The 22,452-nt window shown below is 47.9% G+C and overlaps 1 protein-coding gene across 1 annotated transcript in view; it reads left to right on the forward strand.

The window, feature by feature from the left end:
* Positions 1–22,452, forward strand: part of LOC147666679 (pre-mRNA-splicing factor SYF2-like) — a 182,632-nt gene that overhangs the window by 12,412 nt on the left and 147,768 nt on the right. Inside the window, exon 3 of the mRNA XM_086948974.1 lies at positions 19,381–19,506. Coding sequence (XP_086805100.1) covers positions 19,381–19,506 — 126 coding nt within the window. The remainder of the gene's footprint in view (positions 1–19,380; positions 19,507–22,452) is intronic.

Below are 22,452 nucleotides of genomic sequence, written 5' to 3' on the forward strand. Positions count from 1 at the left end.
GCTCCTCCCAAACGCACAAGGGCCACCCAAAGGCGCCAGAGGCAGTGGCGAGTGTCTCTGGTGGCCATTAAGCCATTCTGATCACTAGGAATTATGGTACTTTTTACATTAGCTAGTCTATTGGCAAGGATCTTTGGCAGGAATTTAGTGTAGACATTCATTAGTGAAATGGGTCTGTAGGAGGTGCACTGGCTGTGGGGGGAGGGATCCAACAGATTTCAGAATTACTCTTATTAGATCACCCCACAAGTGTCTTGTAAGTGTGCCTTTGGTCAGTGCCTCCTCAAAGAGTAATTGTAGATACAGTATCAAAGTGAGGCATATTTCTTAACGAATTCCAAGGGGAATCCATTAGATCCAGGGGCTCTACAAGAGGGAATATCCTTGATTGATCGCACATTGGCTCTCGTCTGATGTCTAGGTCGCACTGATCTTCTGCAAAGTGAACTGTCATGGGGAGATTGTTATTTATAGGGCATTCGTTTACTATTTGCGGGGGATCTGCACTAGCTTATTGCACTGCATAGTAATTTGCCAACGTGTCTAAAATTGCAAGAACTCAATAATCGAATGGCCAGATTTGTTTGTCAGAGGAGGGACTAGTCGTGCCTCAGTATCTCTGTGGGCTAACCAGCGGAGCAGCGTACCTGTCTCGTCTCCCTGTTCATGTACTCTGTGTTGGGAGTGCAACCATGCGTAATGAGCGTAATCCAGTAGCTTGTCTCTAAAAGTATACTTAAGTGTTTCTAATTGCAAAAGTTTACCCTCTGCTTGTGTGTAATGGAGGGGGGGCTGGAGGGGAGGGAGAGGTACAGTTCCTCTAGTGTTCTTTTCTGCTCCTCTAGTTCCACTATTTCCTGCTCTCTTTCTCTATCTTTCCTTTTACAGTAGGACATGGCACACCCTCTCACTACTATTTTAAACTGTCTCATAACAATGCATGTGAGGATACCATACAGTCAAAGAATTACGCTATAGTATCTCCAAGCACATCAGCCAGTTACTCATTGTGTGGCCACTAGGCATTCAATACTTTCACACTGCTAGGACCTTGATGTACACCCCTTAGACGCAGCTCTACTGGTTCGTGGTTGCAGACCGCTTCAGGTGGGACACATACTTGTGTAATAGCTTCTGTTTCTACTGCTGGGATAAAAATAGAGTTTTTCCGTAATTTGGAGTTATGTGCATTTGAGTAATAATCAAATTACTGCTAGTTTGCCTTAGACAATAAGGGGTCCATTAGGATATCGGGCGGATTGCCTCCGCCAGGGTGGCGGTGGCCACCGCCACCCTGACGGAGGCAATCCGCCCGACAACCACTCTCGTTTTCCCCTCTGCCAGATTAGGATGGCGGAGGGTACCGCGGCGGACGGAAAGACCGTCCGCCGCTTTACCGCCGCGGTCGCCTTGCGACCGCGGTGGTAATAGATTAATATGGTGGCGGTGTCCAATGGACACCGCCACTCATATTACCATGGCAAAATGTGTGGGCCTTTCCGCGGCGGCAACGCCGCCACGGAAAGACATGCGGAGATTGCTGCGGGGGCCCCCTGCAGGCCCCCCAGGTTGGCGCCACTGTCGGTGGGGCACATGGGGGGACCTATGGTACCCCCCCACATGTACATATGCTAAGCGGCAGGCACCGCGCAGTGCCTGCCGCTTTACATGTGTGAATGCGTCAACCTATGTTTTACATTGTGGCATGCGGTGCAGAGGGCACCGCCCGCCACAATGTAAACATATAGGATATGCCCGCCACAGTGGCGGGCACATCCTAATAGCCACAACGGGACCCCCGCCCTTATGGCGGGCGTTCCCGATCTCCGTAAGGGTGGCGGGCGGACAAAGTCCGCCTGCCATCCTAATGGACCCCATGTGTCGATTAGATCTAGAGATGTCACTGATGTGCAAAGGGCGCCTGTAAGTCACATTGTACATCTAATATTGGGTGCATTATAGAGGTAAATTCTCCACCTGTTATCTTCTCAGGCAACACATTTAAGATGAGATTGGAATATGTAGGAGTGTGCCTTTTTGCAGCTCATGGGAAATATGTACTTATAAGCATCCCCAATTGTCACTCCACTTGCCACGTAATGACCCCGAAATGGCTTAATGCACCTGTGTGTTGGACAAGGTAATGCTTTCTGCAACAGAATTGCAACAGAATTGCAACACTCCTGGAAGATCTCTGTAATGACAGTGAAACACTCTAACGTAGACATATCTACCAAGAAAGTCACACTTGATGCTAAGCAAATGGGTTTCCGGGAGCAAAAGGGTGTCCGGATCAGCATCACTGCTCCCCTCCTGATTTTATTGTTCACTCCGTTTACATTCCAGGATGTGTGTTGTGGACGATTGTGTGTTTCGGCAATACATTCCTAATGAAGGGCTTCTGTGTCCACAGACTTTCATAGAACGCGGTGTGGACAAATCCCTTGGGTCTGTTAGGTCTCTTATGTGTGTGCAATGTTGCTGTAATGATATCGGCCGATGTATATCGGGACCTCAAGAGCAGCGTTTCTGCATAGTATTTCATACCAAATTCATTATTTCATTATTATTTCACTATTATTTCATTATTTGTAAAGCCTGACTTCCACCCAACAGGAATCTTGGCACTAATTGAATAATCAGACAACGCAGGTACCTTCTGTTAAAGAGCAATCACACAGGAGAATCTGGGTCCAACTCATCTACTTGGGAAAGAGCCAAGTCTTCAGTCTCTTCCTGAAACTCAGCGGCTTCACATTCTCTCTCAAGGAATTTGGCATCTTATTCCAGGATTTTCCACCGATTATGATCTTTTCAAATTTTGGTGTACAGAGCAGATTTGCTGAGGATGATCTTAAAGATCTTAGAGGTCTGTAATGGCAACATTTATTTTGTAATATTCTTGGTCCCTTTCCATTTAAGGCTTTATGGACCATATACATGGCCTTAAAGGCTCATCTATCCCTAATAAGCAATCAGTGAAGCTCTTTTAGAGTGACTTAAGCATAATCAAATCGTGTTCTATTCAGTGCTAGTTTAGCAGCCAACACTTTAATCCTATAGAGTCTTTTAAAAAGATAGTCTCGGGGGGCGTGGCCAAGATGGCGAGGTGAGCGGACGCACTCTCCGCGAGCTCCTCCGGCCTCGGAGCCCTAGACCGTGAACAAGCTGCCGATCTCCCCCCGTTTGGCGCTGGGATGACGGCGGATGCGGAGAGACCGGAGTACGCACTTCTGCTAACCCTGGAGCTGCACTGGGACTGCCTTTTCGGGAGTTTTCGAGAGTGACGAAGCCGAGGGTCGGCCATCTTAGAGGCCTACCTGGCGGCTGTCCGGAGCACCGCAGCGCACTATCCCTGATGAGGCAGTGGTGGAACTCCTTTATGGCCCAGAAGCGGTGAGTGGCGGCCGCTGGTGTGGCCATGAGTGGAGCCCAGGAGTGTGTTGGCGCCCCGAGTGGAGCGGGGATCGCACGCAAGAGTGGAAAGAGGTGGAGTCCCAGCAAGCTGATCTAACTAAGAGAGACCGGGGACGCGGCCTAGCCCAAGGATTCCCCTGGCTGTTTCTGGAGTCCGGATTTCGGGGCTGCGACGGTGACCGCTGAAGGATGGCGGACGAGCCCCAATGAGCATCGAGACTCCGGTTCGGACTACGCGCTAAAGAAGACTGGGAGGTGGCCGACAGAGCTCTCGCTGAGCGAGCAGCGGAGAGCGGAAGCGCAGGCCTGAGACCGCGGCCTGAGCGCCGAACACACGCGGCCCCCGTAACGACTGAGCTGCCAAGGAGGGCCAGGCAAGGGAGATGCCCGGACAACCCGGGATCATATGCAGGGGCCGGTGGCCGTCGCGGGGGCCTGAATCACACCGACGGCCCGCTATGTGTCCGGGGAGCAGAACTGGTGGTGCGCGGTCGTGGCCGCGACCCCGCACGAGACCCGGACGACGCAGGGGAGGCCGCTGGAACGGATCGGTCTCAAGCGTGGAGTGAGGAGAGGACATCCGAGCGGGCCCGGGAGTACCACCAGGACTGTGGTCTGGCGACGGGACACCTCCGGCACATGGCCAACGAGCGGAGGCCCGAAAGTCCGCGCAGGTCTCCGTGAAGGATCAGAAAACGACGACGGTGAGCCACGAATCGACGGAGTAGCGGCGGAGATGCAAAGCGGGGGAGCCGGAGCCCGGTGAGTGGACAGGACACTATTGCACTCTCCTGCGAGGCGCAGCTTTCCCGCTAGGCCGGTGCCTCACCGGTGGCCGTTGCGGGGGCCTGAATCACATCGACGGCCCACTATATGTGTCCGGGGAGCAGAACTAGTGGTGCGCGGTCGTGGCCGCGACCCCGCACGAGACCCGGACGACGCAGGGGAGGCCGCTGGAACGGATCGGTCTCAAGCGTGGAGTGAGGAGATGACATCCGAGCGGGCCCGGGAGTACCACCAGGACTGTGGTCTGGCGACGGGACACCTCCGGCACATGGCCAACGAGCGGAGGCCCGAAAGCCCGCGCAGGTCTCCGTGAAGGATCAGAAAACGACGACGGTGAGCCACGAATCGACGGAGTAGCGGCGGAGATGCAAAGCGGGGGAGCCGGAGCCCGGTGAGTGGACAGGACACTATTGCACTTTCCTACGAGGCGCAGCTTTCTCGCTAGGCTGGTGCCTCACTGGGTGTGGCTGGTTTGGTCTGCGGGGTGCGGACCCGTGCTGCCTGATCCTGGCGCCCTATAGCCAAACCACTGGGATACACTCCCGACTCCCGGGCCGGGGAGAGGGGCGCGGTGAGACGAGGAAGAGAGACGCTGCAGCTCTAAGCTCCCTACTGGACTGGGCCGGACTAGCTCGGAACTTTCGCCTCTTTTCTTGGAGCTGCCGCAAGAGAGCAATTTAGGAGGTGTCATGGCTGGCAACAGAGGAAATAAGAAGGGGGATCGAACTCTGCAGGACATGCTAACGAGGGGCCCGGCGAGGAAAGATAGGGGTCAGCAATCATCGAGCCCCGCGAGCAGCTCCCAGGGGGCAGTGGGTGGCGAGCCCCCAGTGACCAGGTCTTTCCTGGAATCTCTTTTTAGCTCGCTCAGGGACGATTTCCAAGCCCTGAAACAGGAGGTGGCCGGAGAAGTGCGGGAAGTGCGCAGAGAAGTCGATGGATTGGGCGAGAGAGTGGCCACTGTAGAAGCGGCGGGACATACCCGAGACGAGGAGATAACGCAACTGCAGCAGGAGGTGCTGCGCATGCAAGACCAGCAGCTTGACCTCCAAGCACACAATGAGGATCTTGAAAACCGTTCTCGCCGAAACAATGTTAGGGTCCGTGGCGTCCCATCCGGAAAGGAGGGTGAGGACGCGACGGGTTACCTGCAGGACCTCTTCAGAGAGATTTTGGGTGAGCCGACGGACTTTGTCATTAGGATAGACAGAGCACACAGGGTGGGACCGCCGCGCCGGGCCTCGGCCCCCCCCGCCGGATATCTTGGCCTTCCTGCCGGACTATCCTTTGAAGGAGCGGATTCTCCGTGAAACTCGACGGCAGCAGTCCCTAAGCTTTAGGGGACACCGGATTGCCCTTTTTCAGGATCTCTCGGTGATCACGTTTCAGAAGCGCAAAACTTTCAAAATCGCCACAGACTTCCTGAGGGACCACGACACGCAATATTCCTGGGGCCACCCTTTCCGGCTCATCTTCAGGTGGAATGGAACACTCCACCAGCTTCGCTCTTTGCAGGATGTTTGTAGCGTCTTGGGGATCACCGTGACAGACGATGCAGTGCCTACTCCACGTAGACGTCGCACTACCAGGGATGGTTGGCAATCGGTGACACGGAGGCGCCCCTCCGCGTCCTCAGCACGACCGGACTCGCCCACAATCAGAGCGGACATGGCTGAGGCGATCCAAGAGGTGGACAGGTCTACTGCAGCCGGAGAGGTCGCTTTGACAGCTTGAGAGAACTCTGGGGGGAGATCGATGAAGCACCACTGACGTAGCTGGTTTGGGGATCCGGGGGAAGGGGTGTGGAGGGTGAGTGGGTTGTGGCCGGACGTCCACTTGAATACTTCTCCACAGACTTGTCCATCCTGGACTGGACTGGGACAATGGGTCCTTGGGCCCGACTGGAAGGGGGGGGGGGGCAGAGGGGAACAGTTGGGGTTGGGTTGGTTGTGGTTTGCAAGGGAGGGGAAGGTGGGAGGCGTTGGGGAGTTTCTGGCGGGGTTTGGGGTTCGGGGTGGGGGAGTTGGGAGGAGGTTGAGGGTAAGGGAGGGGGGCTCCATCCAGAGTTCTTGGTGTGTACAAGCTGCCCCGAAGGGGGCTCCCGGGCTCATCTGGCCACGGCTCTACCTCTTACAGCTATTGCTCTTTTCTTTTGCTCTTGCCGCTTTGGTTTGATTGATTATGGGGACCCTTACGGTGGTGACCCTGAACGTTAAGGGGCTCAACAATCCGGTTAAAAGAAGGGCTGTCTTGTCTCTACTAGAGGGTACGCAGGCGGACATCTGCCTTCTGCAGGAGACTCATTTGCTGGCGCGTGACTGCCATAGGATGCGCTCACGCAAGTTCCCCACACAGTTTTTCTCCTCGAACAACTCCAAAACAGCGGGGCTGGCAATCTTGGTGTCTGGGTCCTTTAGAGGGGAGGTTCTCCACAAACTCGCAGAGCAGAAAGGGAGGCTTTTGGCGTACAGGTTCAAACTGGGGTCACTGACGCTCACTATAGGGACAGTACACAGCCCGAATGACCATCAGGAGCGCTTCCTTCACTCTGCCCTGGTGGACATAAGTGTCCACAGACAGGCATATCATTATAGGGGGGGACCTGAACATGGTGCTCGATTCCTCTATGGACAGATCAACACAACGTTACCCACAGACGGGGGAACTGTCGCACACTGGAAAGGGTCAATTAACGGATCTTGATCTCCACGATCTATGGCGCCACCTCCACCCTACAGATGGGGACTATTCCTACTATTCTCATGCACATAAAACTTACGCAAGACTGGACCATATCTTAGTCACTGGCCCAGTCTGTGACTTGGCCATAGCATCTGAAATTGGGGTCCTCTCTCTATCAGATCACGCACCGGTCTCAGGCGTCTTCACGCTGCCGTCGACACCGGCTCCCCGCGGGGTGTGGCGGCTCAGAGATACGCTCTTGCATAAGAAAATGGTGGTGACATGCATAAAGGAATCAATCAGAGAATACCAGGCCCATAATGACAATGGGGAGACCTCGCTATTATCTCAATGGGCAGCGCTTAAAGCGGTCCTGAGGGGTGAATTCATTGCTGTCTCCTCGGCTGAGAATAGGGAACGGCGTCAGAAGCGTGATGAACTGACGCAAAAGGTCCGGGAACTTGAGCAGGTGCACCGCCGTACGGGGGCCCCTAGAATCTGGAAGCAGTTGAAGGCGGCGAGGAAAGTCCTATCAGCGTTTGACATGGATAGGGCCGAATATGAAGGGCTGAGGTTGCGGCATGCGTATTATACAGGAGGGGACAGGTGTGTCCGGCTTCTAGCGCATAAATTGAGAGAGTCTCACCAGTGTCGTCGAGTGAAACAGATTGAGGCTGGAGACGGAGCGGTGGTTTCTGACGATGCTCAGGTAGCTGAGACCTTCCAGCGATTCTATGCAAAGCTATATACGGAAGATCCCCTAGGGGAGGGAAACGCGGAGGATAACTTGGATACGATCACCCTCCCATCTTTGGCGCCGATACAAACAGAGTACTTGGAGAGAGAAATCAGGGTTGAGGAGGTGATTACAGCCATCTCCAGACTCCAGCATGGCAAGGCCCCGGGCCCTGACTGATACTCCACACTCTTTTATACGACGTTCAGTGACTTGCTGGCGCCCATTCTAACCAGACTCTTTAATTCCTTCTCCACCTCGGGAGCCATTCCATCCGATCTCCTACAGGCGACAGTGTCAGTTATCCCCAAACCCGGAAAGGACCGGACCAAATGCAGCTCATGTCGGCCGATCTCTCTCCTCAATGTTGACCTAAAATTATATACAGGGATCCTGGCGGCAAGGTTGGCGCTCCACCTGCCCGGATTGGTAGAGTCAGACCAAGCTGGCTTTATACTGGGGAGGCAGACGGTGGATAACACCAAGCGGATAGTCCACATTTTGGAGAAAGCCTCTAGAATCCCGGGGGAACGAATGCTGCTAGCTGTCGACGCCGAGAAAGCGTTTGACCGGGTGCACTGGCCCTATTTGGAAAGAGTGTTGGAGAGAATGGGGATTGGAGAAAAGTTCCGCACCATGGTATTTAACTGCTATAGGTTTCCAACTGCGGTGGTACGGGTGAACGGTTGTAACTCCCAAGGATTTAGCATTGAGAGAGGAACCAGACAGGGTTGCCCACTGTCGCCACTTCTCTTCGCCTTATATATGGAACCGTTCGCCCAGAGGATACGCCAAAACCCGGACGCGACATGTGTGAAAATGGGTGGATATGTCCATACAGTCAGCCTTTATGCTGATGACGTGATATTCTCCCTGGACCATCCGAGGCGAGCTCTCCCCGCGTGTATTAGCGAACTGGAGGCTTTTTCGTCAGTGGCTGGCTTCCGCATGAACATGGGGAAGTCAGTGGCATTGGATCTTTCCCTAACGGCTGCCACTCGATCGGAGTTGCAGGGGCTCTTTCCTATGCACTGGTCGTCGCACCAAGTACAGTAATTAGGTATACTGTTAGCTCCCACGTTGCCGGCAACGGTCACAGCTAATTATGAGGCTCTGAGTAAGAAGATCAGGGAGGAGCTGGGTAGATGGGGCAAGGGCATGATATCATGGCTTGGCAGAGTGGCGGCGATCAAGATGACAATCCTCCCCCAGGTTTTGTATCTGTTTCGGGCACTGCCACTTCAGCCGCCTAAGGGATGGATCCAGCAGACTCAAGCAGACCTCGCCCGTTACATCTGGCAGGGTCGCAAACCTCGAATTAAGAGAGTTCTCACGATGTTGGCTCCGGAGTCGGGGGGAGTTGGTGTCCCGGATCTGCGCAAGTACTTTCAAGCGGCGCAATTGCGCTATCTGGTGGAGTGGAGTAGGTGGGAATCAGACAAACCCTGGCTCTTCCAGGACCAGGCAGTCGCAGGTCGCCCGCTGCAGGAGGTGCCCTTTCTGCGTAGGGCTTACCGCCCTCCTAATCTTTATGCATCCTATGTCACGCGGGTCTCACTGAAAGTGTGGGACGCCACTTGCAGGGTCCATGAGCTCACTACGTTCCCCTCCCCGTTTACGCCAATAGTGGACAACCCGGACTTTTCACCAGGGATGGAATCAGGGGCCTTCACGCACTGGCGCACAGCCGGTTGTAGGGCGCTCTCACAATTGTATGACACGAATGGGGTTCTCCCTTTTCGGAGCCTCAAGGAGGAATTCCGGCTGTCTGAATCGGACAGGATGCGTTACTGGCAGGTGAGGCATTGGGCGTTACAGCCACAGGTGCGTGAGTTAGCTGACAGGAGGTTGTCACCATACGAGAAGTGGTTGATCACACGCACGTCCGACACTAAACACATCACTGATCTTTACAAACTGTTGCAGCCGCCACCCTTCCACTTTCACAACCCAGGCAGAGAGCGGTGGAATCGAGAACTAGGCAGGACGCTGAGCCATAAGGAATGGGACCAGATCTTGTATCGGGCTAGGCATTCTTCATACCATATAGGGCTCACTGAAACATTCACCAAAGTATAGACTTATTGGTACTATACTCCAGAAAGATTACACGAGATGAATCACAATGTTGAAAACACCTGTTTGCGAGAGTCTGGACAGATAGGCACCTTGACACATGTATTATGGGACTGTCCCCTGCTAGAATCCTACTGGAAAGAGGTGCTTGATGAGATTGACACACACTTTGGTATAGATCTCCCCCGCTTCCCAGCTTACACACTGTTAGGCCTCCCAAATGGGTTGATGTACCCCTTGAAGTCACGTAGGGGGAGACAAATTGCAATAGCATTGGGCTCCGCGGTGCAAAACATTTTAATACACTGGCGCTCGACTGTCATCCCCTCTGCCATGGGTTGGCTTCATAGATTGTGGCATGTCCTGGGTATGGATAAAACTATCACTGTGGCAACCATTCCATGCTCTACTAACCACGGAATTTAGAGAGCTCACATGCCCAAGGTACCTCCGATTGCTGAAAGTCACTCCGCCGATGGCCCACACTGCTTAAGAACTCACTATCTGGGTATGGGAAGCACCGACGGGCAGCGTTGTGGGCATGATGTACAAGGAAGGACATGCTCTGGATGGGGAGGGTAGGGAATGGGGGGTGTCTGGGGAGGGCGTGGGAGTTGGGGGGGGGTAGTTCTGCAAAATTTGAAAGAGTATAGAGGGACTGCACTATCTCTGTTTTGTATTATAATGGTATTTGCTAGTCTACGCTGAAGGAGGCCACGCTGAATGGACCTAATGCACGGCGCACTCATCTGGATAGCCTCCTGGGGTACTGCGCAATCATTCTTGCCTGTATGTTTAATTTTCTTTCTCTGTACTCATTCAATAAAATACTTTAAACATAAAAAGATAGTCTCTGGCCCCCAGCAGAAGAGAATTACAGTAGTCTAATCTGTTTAAGACAGTAGCCTGCACCACCTGTTTTCTGGCTGGTTGAGGTTATGATTTTCCTATGATTCCTCATCAGTCCATGGCAAGTAGCTTCGGTTTTGTTGATATGAGCTTCTCATCAAACAGGACTCCTAGATTACGAACTGATCGAGCTGTTAATAGGTCTGTTTCATTTATCCAAGACCAAAAGTTACTTGTTGGTATGGGGTTTTACCGGGAGAGAAGCACGGAAATTCTGTCTTGCTTCAATTGAATTTGAGTGCGTTCCGGCTGAGACAGTTAGCCATCTTAGTTAGGCAAACATGGGGCTTTTCTAACTGCGTTGTTTTACTTCCCTGGGACAACAATTGGACATTGACCAGACCTTAAACCTATCCCCTAACCTGCTTACACATCAGGACTTGGAACCTGCAGACCTTACCCCAGACTGTAGAGACCAAGCGATTTGGCTAATGCCAGGTGGAGCTACCATATAGCTAAAGAGGAGATGGGTTGTGGACTCTTCCAATAAATGACCTACCCAGCTGGACCTTGGCTAGATTTTCCCCTCGTCTCTACGTTTTATCTTCCTCCTACCCCTTTACCCTATCCCCTTACCCTTCTTTGCGCCATTCACCTAGTCCCCTATGTTCTTTAAATGCTTTTCTTGATACTTATGTAACTTTTAACTGATGTAAATTGCAACATTATTGGTCCTCATGTAAAGCGCTTTGTTTCCTTCGGGTCTAGCCAGCGCTATATAATAACTCATTTATTAACTATGTTCCCATTTAGTACTCTTTCTCTCTTTGTCTACTTCTTTAGCTCCTATCCCCTCTCCGCTGAATCACTCATCTTTCCTGCTAATCTGCCTAGCCCCTGGCCCTATCATCTGTGCCCATTGACTAAGCACTCCTTCTCCCCTTGTTGGGGAAAGATCCAATATTATACTCTGGAGTCTCAGCAAACTGGCTGAGAGAGTCCACTGCGCCAATGGAGTCACTCTCAGCTGAGGTATGGTACGGCACCCCTTGCCAAAGCACTCCCTCTCCCCTTTTTGGGGAAGGATCCAGTATGTAGGCCTTGGAGTCTGAGACCCCTCTGAGAGTGTCTACTGCGTAAAGGGGGCCTCCCGTAACAGAGATAGAGAAGTGATATCACTTCCCCATGGATCACAGCTTACTGGACTTTGCTTTGACTCGTCTACTGGTTTGTGTCCCCATCGCCATTCCTCTCCTCCTTCCATGCTGTGTCCTTCACCCTCCCCTTCTCTTTCCCGCCTTTATTACCTGTCTACTTCCCCAGCGCCTACTCCCTCCCCTGAATCTATCCTCTTGCCTGCTTTTCCCCTTACGTATTTGTGCTTTTTGTTTATCTCGACCTTACAAGTAACTATGTTGTCATGCTCTATTAACTGTGTAATCTTTGTAATGATGTAACCTGTAACTATGATTTGATGTTCATGTAAAGCGCTCTGATACCTCCAGGTCTAGCCAGCGCTATATAAAACCTTTAAAATAAATAAATAAACCTTGTTAACAGAACATATTAGTTGGTTGTCATCTGCATTATATATATGTGTAAGTATATATATATATATATATATATATCAACCCAAAAGATTTAATTAAGGACAGCAGTGGCCGAAGGTAGATATTAAACAAAACAGGACTTGGGGCTGATCCTTGTGGATCCCCATGTACAATATCTTTCAATTCTGACCTAAATTGGGGAAGAGAGGTTGCTTGGCATCTCCTAAATAGATATGAGACTGTCCAGTTCAGGAGGACACCTCCAACTCCTACCTCCTTTAATCTATGAAAACAAATTTTATGGTTGCTGGTTTTAAAAGCAGCCGATAGGTCTAACAGGATCAAAATTGCTGCCTGACCACGAACAACACTCATCATTAGGTCATCCAGTGCCACGACCAATGCTGCTTCATTGCCATGGCTGGTCTAAAACCCATTTGTTCTTGCTAAAGCAAATCATTATGTTCCAAGGAAACCCGCCAGAATTTTACCACTGTGTTTTTCCAAAATCTTGACCGGTTATGGGAGCAGAGAAATTGAGGTCTTTCACACCAGCTTGAGGTTTTTTCGACAAAGGTGTGACCAGCGTCATCTTCCAAACTGCTGGTACCGCTCTTGTGATTAAAGATTGATTACACATTTGTTGTAAAATTGGATAGAGCTCATCTGCTCTATCTTTGCAAATTTTGGTAGGGATTGGGTCTAGAGGGGAGCCAGAGGGGATTGAAGAGGCAAGAATTTTAAACTCTTCGTCTGTTATTGGTCCCTCCCTGTTCAGAGCACCCAGAGTTCTCTCATGGTGAAAGTTATTAATGGTTATTAGATTACATATCGGTGATAGTGTATTCATGGAGTCATTCCACTGCTATACATAACTATCCATTTTTATCTCATTCATAATCCCATCAACCTTATTCTGAAAGAAGTGAGATAGATTGTCACAAAGATCTTGGGAAGGATCAACTGTTTGTGTTACGCAGTCTGGAGATACCAACTCTTTTAATATTTCAAATACCTTCTTAGATTTATTAGCTGCCTCTGTAATGGTTCTTGTGAAGTAGCTCTCCTTAGCCCTCCAGATTTCCCTTTTGTATTCACTTAGAGCTATCTTCAAGTGTAGCTTCTTTAGCTAAGTAGAGTTTACGCCCCTGCCTTTCCATCTTTCTACAGTGCAATTTCTTCTCCTTCAGAGATTCTGTGAACCATGGAGCCGACCCTTTAGATTTCGGCAACCTTAGTTTCAGGGGAATTAGTTTGTCGAGAGGATAAGTGATTGAGCTAGATTGTCACACCTCCTCCTCCTTCCTGTAGCAAAACAAAACATTTTGAACTCAAAGTAACCAGCACAACCACACTGTAGCACAAATTTTCAACTCCTGCCCCCTTCCCCTCCCACCCTACACTTCCACCTCTGAAGTATGTTACCCAGTCAAAAACCATGAACAGTTAACAATGAAACCAAACGCCGAGGGTGTGCACAAACAATTAGTGGTACTGCACCTCCCCCACCATCTTATATTAAACGCTTGTCTCTTGCTAAGATCTGCACCTAGGGGAATGATTTTACACCTGGGTGACCTGCAGTCAGTCCTCACATTGCTGTCTAGGCTTAGTCGGGCTTAGTCAGGGAGTATTTGTGCAAAAGAGAGTGTCACAGTACCTGCCTAACAGTGTCTTTTCAGTACTTTCCAAAGTGGGACATTCTCCTCCTAATGTGTAGGTGGGCTAGGATTCCCCACATTATCAGGTAGTATAGCATGGAAGGTAGGAATGCTTCCATCTGTGCATCGTGATCGGCAGTTACGTCAGTGCCATCAGGCTTGGGGCTCCTGTCATGCCCCCCCCACGCTGTTGGGTTCTCTTCTGTTATCTCAAATGTCCCTCCACTACAGCCGTCCAGGTCTCCCCCATTTAAATTTGCCAGCCATCTACGTTTCAACTTTCTTTCCTCCACCCTGTCCCATGCAGACTCTGGTCTATCGAAGAAGATTTACCACTGAAGTGGACCATGAGTTTGGCTACATACATCAGCGAATACTCCATCTGCATTGCTCTAAGCTTCTGTGTATCTGCAAGGTATGATCGTCAATGCTGCTGCCCCTCGCTGGTGTAATCCAGAAAGAGCATGATTTTTTGGTTCTTGTGAGTGATTGTCCCTAATTTACAGGCCGCTCTGATGATTACCTCCACTATTGTTATAGTTGAGGATGCACGCAGTGACATGCCTCAAGGGAAGACCAGGTGGGGGCTTCCCCATAAGGGCAAGAAGAGCACGCTCAACAAAAAACAGTTGGACAAGTCTCCAGATGGGGCCCAGCTTTTTAATCTATCTGTAAGGAAGAGGTCTGCATTTGTTCCCTTGACTCCCTCAGGCAATCCCGCTATTTGAATGTTATTCCTCTGGGATCGGCCCTCTACATCTTCTATTCTCGCCTTTAGGTGCTTGATGGCTTCTAGTAGCCTAGAAACGTTAGCCTGCATCCCATGAATCTGATCTTCTGATGCAGAGATGGACTTTTCCACTTCTGTTACGTACGCTGTCATCTTAAGAAGATCTTGTGTCAGCAGTGAGACATCTGTTTAAAGGTCTTACATCTCACCCACCAAGGATAGCCTCATGTCTTTGATGGGCTGGAGTATCATCTCGACTGAGGATGACATTCCCTCTTGTGTGGGTCAGGGTCTGGACGAGGCCCAGGCCGACTTTCCCAGAGGCGCCCTGCTATAACAAGCCATCTTTGCCTGCAATTGATGGCCACCAATATTCTTGAACATGGTGGCAGTGCCCCCCAGGCTTCAAGGATGTCTAAGATTACGTACCGCTGGCTATTCGGAATCAGAGGTGCAAATATGTGAAGAGCCATCCCTCAGCTCCAATGAGTCCACATAGCAGTCAGATGTGGCAGGCCCCAGGGGCAGCAGCAAAGCCTGTGTTCCAGACATAGGGCCCTGAGAGTCCCAGTCATCCCCAGCACTGGAAAGACAGGAGGCCAGTCTTCTGCAGCTGCTGAACACCTCATCTGGTGCCTCTGATGAGCTGGGCAGCATAGTGTCTGCATTCTTGCAGTCGCTCCCCTCACCCTAACTGGCTAGGATGGGCAGAATCATTCAAGACGGCAGTTAACGCGCCCCTTTATCACACAGCAGTCACTATTCTGATGTTCACAATGGATTTTGGCAATAGGTGAGAGTGGTGCGGAGAAGCCTATTCAGATGTCTGCCATCTTGGCCCACTGGCCAGGCTCCCAATTCTAGGATTATTCAATTTGCAAAACTATTTGTGTCTATGAAAGTTCATGTGAAATGTGATCCAAAAATGCATTTGCACTTCTAAATGTAACTTTTTTTTTTTCTCCATTGGAAATATTTTTTCCTCTAGTAAAATCCCTTGTACTATCAGTTGCGGGTGTCTTTTCATCCTCACCAACAAATGCATTTATTCCCAGAAAACGTGCACATTTCTGGTGAATGCCCACCGCACTGTTTCAAACCAAGTTCTTACTTATAAAAAATATACTTAAGTGCAAGCTCATGGTTAAAAAAAATAGAAAGTATCCATGTGAGAATGTGTGAGTATATTCTGCTTCTTTTGAATTGCCACATGGATATACTGGGAATGACTCTGACTCCGTAACTAACAGTGGACATTGACTTGCCTTTATAAACTTCAACATGGCCTGAATATGTGTTGTGCTTATTGGCTCGGCCAGTCATGGAAATATGAAACTCATCAATATGCAACTTCTAATTCAACTTCAAAGTCACCCCAAAGTAAAGAAAGCAAAGTGGTCCTCTCAAGTAGCACACATTTATGCATTTTCTTTATGCACGTTTGACCTCATCCAAAAATCTCTTGATTGACCAATCATGGTAGTGAGATATGTTGTTTGTTTCATGCAACATCCGTAAAAAGTTTCTTTTAGGTCAAAACAAAACCTCACATATGAGAAATTGGACAATGTCATAGAGAATATTTGCAGTAATATTAGCGAGCTGCTGCTGTTACAATATTGAAAACACACGTCACTATCCCTGAATATTAGATGTAAACATATTTTGAATTTGTATGAGTGTGCCTGTGCACTGTCAGTGACCTGACCAAAGAGGGCATAAAAGAATGAAAACTGGATCATAAATTTAAGGCTTTTCCAAGCAGGGCCACCAAAATACATTTGGCACAGGACCTCCAAAATACTTAAGATGTTCCTGGATTACTGCAGAGTATGCCATGCATACCCCTCTGTGCCCTTACATATTCTGCAGTAATTACTGCAGAGTATAAAGGGTGCCGAGGCGCATTCACTGCAGTGCAATCAGTGGTCTCTTAACAGGGCCCAAAGAGGGAGCTGTCCCTCTATATTTATAAATCACTGCAGATTAAACTTTAATCTGCAGTAAACATTGAGGGACTACTCCCTGTTCCTGACCTGTTTAAACACCAAACACTGCAGATTAATTCCGCTGGCAGAGCAGTGGAATTTATTAGTAATACTGCGTTACAGGAGTAATGCAAAATTATCAAATTCCTTCGATTCCGCCGGTGGAATTAATAATTTTATCCAGCCCTAGTTCCAGGCGCTCTCTTCCACCGTTACCAAAGCTAAAACTGTTCTGGTTGCATTATATGATCTTGCGGCACTCCTGGTGAATGAACGGGCAGGTGATACATTTTGTGCAAGTAAACACGTAGGAATGGGTGTCCGTGAGCCGAGAGGCCCCTCACTGCAGCTCATGTCTTAGTAACATTTTGGTATGGGGGGAAGGTGTGCAGGCGGGATTGCTTCATTGTACTTTTTTCTGTTGCCTTATTTATCTCCACAAATCGCCTCTGTAGAGCAGAACTAAATTAATCCTTAACCCCTTCACTGCGGCGGCTATTCCGCCGCAGTGCTAAGGGGGCGGGGCGGCCGCGCGGCGGCCGCATGCTGGGGACGGAACCGCTTCGTCACCAGCGTCGGTTGCGCTTTGCTTATGACGGAGTGGTTCCGTCATGGCCTGCCCCGCTCAATGGAACGCTCAGCGCAGGCACGGAATTCGCTCCGCGCAGGAGCGCCGAGCGGGCCATGACGGAACCGCTCCGTCATCAGCACAGCGCCACCGCAGCTGATGACGGAGCGGTTCCATCATCAGCAGGCAAGGGGTTAATAAAGCACCTCAAGTAAAAAAAGATCCAGAGGCCTACTACCTACTGTGCATCCATTCATGGACTGTGGCACATGTGTAAAGATGGACTGAATACTTCTCTCACTGACCTCTGCCCATCGAAATCTTGTGCTTCACAGCAGCTGCTCCTTGGTCACCAGTAAACCTGTTGGCCCTGGTCTACCTCAGGACAACTGAACCACACCTTCCCATGATTTCCCACACCTCAGCTTCACTTTAACCTCAAATTCACCCTCATCTAAATCCATCCTCATTGTGCCTCAGCTCTAACTCACGCACACTGCATCTTGACCCACACCTCCCTAACCTAATCTCTCCCAACTCACTCAGACTGCTTATGCCCTTTGCTGTGTGTTTTAGCGAAGCCTGCAAAATCTTCCAACCAAACAAAAGCTAAAATTAACTTTTTCAATACTTATTTACCATGCTATAGCTCCAGACAATAAGAAGAGAAACACCTTCCTTGCCGTCACAAATGTTATTACCTACTGATGAAGCAACCTCTTCTGACTACATTTAAACTGTTAGGCATTCTGCTGGTTGCATGCTCCATTAGGAGTTTGCTGAAAGCCACCTTTAGGAATCCAACTAGCATGTTGCCCGCGCAGTAGTTTACGCTCAACCTTAAGTATGTGCTTTTGACGTCACTCCTCCGATGGCTTTGCAGAGCTCCTTTGGCCACTATTTAAGGCTGATGCAACTATGGAGGCCCTCTAAGGACCTGCATTCCCAGAATGCACTACTTTTGAAGTTAGAATACAGTGTGCAAGTGTAATTTAGTGTGCCCAGGCCTCATAAACAATAAACAGTTTTTTTCATGAATTCTTCACTCATCTCTGCTATACATTCATTGTATCGCCTAACAATAGGAGTTTAAAGTTGTCGTGCCCATCAATATTGCTTTATTCCCCCAAAAATCTATCTTTTTTTGGCATCTCTTCGTTGTCAATTTATATCAATTGTAAGAACCATATGTACAATCACTTAGGGCCATATGTATGAAGCTCAAATGGGTTCGCAAACGCCGAAATTCGCAGAATTTTGGCGTTTGCGAACTCATTTTCGCTTAATGGTATGTATGTAGCAAAATGAAGTGCAAAATAAGGAATCGCAAAATTTGCGATTCCTTATTTTGCAATTGCATTTAAGGAATCACGAATTTTGCGATTCCTTAAATGCAATGTAAGAAGCATTAAAAAAATGCAAATTGGCCTTAAGGAATCGCAAATTACCACCAACTTCAAGTTATGGTAATTTGCGAATTCCTTGAAAAATTAACTTTTTTGCATTTTTCAAAGTGCAATGTTAAGCACATACATGCCTTTAGGGCATGTATGTGCGCCACATGTGCACCCATGCTAATTTCAGGGGTGCAACAGGGTGTCCTTTGGACACCCCTGCACCCTTAAAATTATTCTCAATTTGCGATTCTCATATTGCGAATCGCAAATTGAAAATATCTTCCGAATCATTCCTCTGGTCCTCCTGGCCCATAGTAATAAATGGGAAATTATTCCTAAATTGCAATTCGCAATTTGCAAATCGCAATTAAGGAATTTTAAGAAATCGCATAGAAAATGCGATTTTCTACATACATACCAATTTGCAAATCTCAAATAGCGATTTCTAAAAAATCGCCATTTGAGATTCGCAAATCTGGATGTTGATACATATGGCCCTATATTCACAGTTCTCCCTGGTTGATGAGCAACAGTATTTCTGCCTTCGGTGACTTTTGACAAAAAAACCTTTATGCTTGACTGTAACTGTGCATCTCGATAGATCACCAGTTGAAAACTTATAATTGTTTTTGTATTTCATATTTTCAATCTAATTTACCTACTGACTACTGTTATTGTTGTCCCTCTTTTGCTTGTGTCAAGTGCATTATCCTACTAAATGTTTCTTTTTGTTTATTCATTTGCTTTGTATTGCCCTCTCCTTTTCTCTTAGTAGCCATGTTTAAGGCTGTGCTGTTGTGGATGGTGTTATATCTAGAAACGGCTAATTAAAATCTAGTTTTGTTCCCCAAATCTTTAAGTTATGCAAAAAAATTAGCCATGGATATCCTGGTGCGTATTCAGGTGCCCTTCCATCTTTGACAACGTTTTTTTTTTGTAGAATGAAGCTCGGAAACTCAATCACCAGGAAGTTGTTGAGGAAGATAAAAGACAAAAGTTGCCGGCAAACTGGGAATCAAGAAAGGCCCGATTAGAATGGGAGCTGAAGGAAGAAGAAAAGAAGAAGGTATGTTGAATGATGAGATTTCATTGGATGATTCTTACTGGCAACAAGACCAGTAGTACTACTACTCTCTTCTCACTCCCTTTGTTCACCATGGTGCAGTTGATACAGTTTTTTCTGGCTCTTTCTGCAAGTTTGAGCATCTCTCATCTATTTATTAATTAGCACCTTACCACCCTTATGTTACCAATTATATAGGAGTGGGCTTGATATGTTTCTAGGAGCGAGTTCAGATAAGAAAACATAGACCGTGTAAATGGATGCACTTGTCTAATGCCGCTTTTCCTTTTCGTAAAACGTTATTCAGTTTTGGCAAAGATAAATTATTTGTGCAACTGATATCATTCATTCATATGCTTTTTTTTAGTGATGATGGTACTTTTTTGTAAAATTAACAAACTTTCATTTTAGCCGGCCCTCGATATTGTCTCGACTGCTAATTTAACTTTGTAAACTCTCAATTAAAGGTAAGCTCCTATGGTGGTTGTGTTTCTGCTTTCTACTGACTGAGGGTATTTTCTGTTTTATCAAATAAAAATGTTCTATTGCACTTTACAAAGGGAAAGGTTCTGTAGGAAAATGTTGAAAGTGCCAGACCTCACTTTGTATTCTCTACTTGAAAGCAGTGTGTCAGATTCGTTGACCTTAGATGCCTATTTTTTTCTGTATTTATTCAAAGAATGACTTTTTAGGTCTCGCGTGAGCTAGTGCAAGTGCTCTCGCTTGCAAGTCAGACAAAACAAGCAAGGGGCTTGCAGTCTGCCCATTGCTTAGCATTCATTGGCTTTGTTGTCACTTTTATTTGTTACCTTCTAATTGGCCAGAGCGTGCTGACTTGACTTCCTCTTCTTTCAGCTGGATCAGAGACCAAGTACTGATTGCTTCAGCTTGCTTTCTGTCCTTTCACTGATCGTGCTGTGACTGAGGTTCTATTTTTATTTAGTTTTTACTTCCTTGTCATCCTTGTTGATGTTGTCTTTCCGTTTGTAGCTTTTTTTTTACTATGCCACACGCACTTCAAAGAAGCCCTTTTCTCCTTTGAAATGGATATTTATTATGACAACAGATATTATCTGTCATTATTGTGACAATGTGCATGTTATGTGCTTCCAAATGAATTTCACTAAGACATGGACATAGACACAATTGCTTTCTTTCATGTGATAGGATTTTTTTGCCAATGTCATTTTATTTTTTACGCATGGAGGGATTATTTGATTTGCTCAATAGGTATCCCCTTTGAGAATATTGACCCTTTTGTTCATGCTTTACAGCTTGGGCGTTATTGACAATGATTTGCAGAGAGGCATGAATTCCGCACTTTTGTATTTTATACAGAGCCTGTGAACGAGTTTAAAGGCAGTAGTTCTAGGAGTGTTGTTACTCTGGTTTGCAATTATTACAACATGCAGTGCAGTAAGGAAGTAAGACACCATATGGAGCATTTGCAGAATCTGCTGTGGACACAGCTGTGGCTTAAATTGGAGTAGCCCTGAATGACCTGTTGAATGAAAAATGTAATTATTTGTTACAACTGATTTATGATTTGTCGTAGATTATTGCTGATCCATGCAAACTCACCTTTCTACTGTTTAAATCAGGCATGATGCAGTTTCTGTGTATGGCCACATAAATGGTTACCTTCTTTATGGCATCCCTTGTGGCACCATCAATTTCATGGGTGTAACATTAAAAGTGTTCTGCCACACAGCACTCTTGTACCACATACCTCCAGATCTGAGTCGCCTTCCGAGATTCTGCTACACACTTACTATAGTGACTGGCTCAAGTGGTATTGGTACTTTTTACTCCTTAATTTCTGTTTAGAAATATTGGTAATGCAGTTTAGGAAAAAAGTAATATAGCTGATTGGTGGTTTTTCAACACAAATTACAGAGCTAAAAATGCTAATCTAATTTGAGGTAGCTACTATAGTGAGTGCTTGACAGAATCTTGGAATCTACAAATAATTAGAAAATAACTCTGTACCCCTTTTCAAAGAAAGTGCGTGCTCCCATTTAGATCTCTGCCCTGCAAGTCTCTTACCCCTTGTCTGGAAAACGTTCAGCCCTTCAGGATGTCTGCCCAGCTTTGTGCTCACCACTGTCTTCCCAGCGCCTGTTGTTCTTCCACATGGTCTATTCTCTGTCCCCCTTCCTAATTAGCCAGCATACTTCATTCCTCCGACTGCTACCATTCCCTATCTTGTCTGCATGCTGGCCACTGCCTTCCGAAACATAATGTATGTTTCCACTTGGCTGTACTCTTCATGTCCCCTCCTCCTCGACCTGGCACACTTCTTTCCCTACATGCCAAGAATATCCATGTTGTCCCCATTCCCCCGGCGCTATACTCCTGTCTTTTGAACACCACTCCACTTACAAAGACCATGCTTGCTCCCACTCTGGTGTCTGCCCTTCACATGGTTCCTCTCCTTTCCTTCATACTCTGTGCCGGCGCTATACATTTCACTACACTTCCATAGACCTAGCTTGTTACCACATAGCTCTCGACTGTCTTATTCATTCTTACTTGGCACAGAACCCTGTTTTGCACCTCTACTTGTGCAGTTTTAAACTTCAGGAAATGATTGACAGCTCTAAGGTGCCAGCAGCTCCCAGACCCAGCATAATGCCAGATGTATTAATGTGAAATGGCTCCTGGCAGCTCACAAAAAACCAAGGCCATGAAGAGGCTCCCTGTTTGACCACAATAACAGTTGAGTGTCTAGAGATCTCTTATTGTAATGCCTTTGTATACCAGCAAGTGTCTAAATCTAAACATTGTATAAGACTGCTATTCAGGGTGGTGGCAGCACCTTGATATCTCGTTTTAGAAGGCGAGCAGATTGCGAGGGTTCTCCTCTGCTCTAACTTGCACCCCACTGTATTCTGGAGTTCTTTTTAAAAATTACATGCAATTGATTTTAATAATTGTGTTGTATTAACT

The sequence above is a fragment of the Lissotriton vulgaris genome, unplaced genomic scaffold, assembly GCF_964263255.1.
Source record: "Lissotriton vulgaris unplaced genomic scaffold, aLisVul1.2 SCAFFOLD_1297, whole genome shotgun sequence".
NCBI lineage: Eukaryota > Metazoa > Chordata > Amphibia > Caudata > Salamandridae > Lissotriton > Lissotriton vulgaris.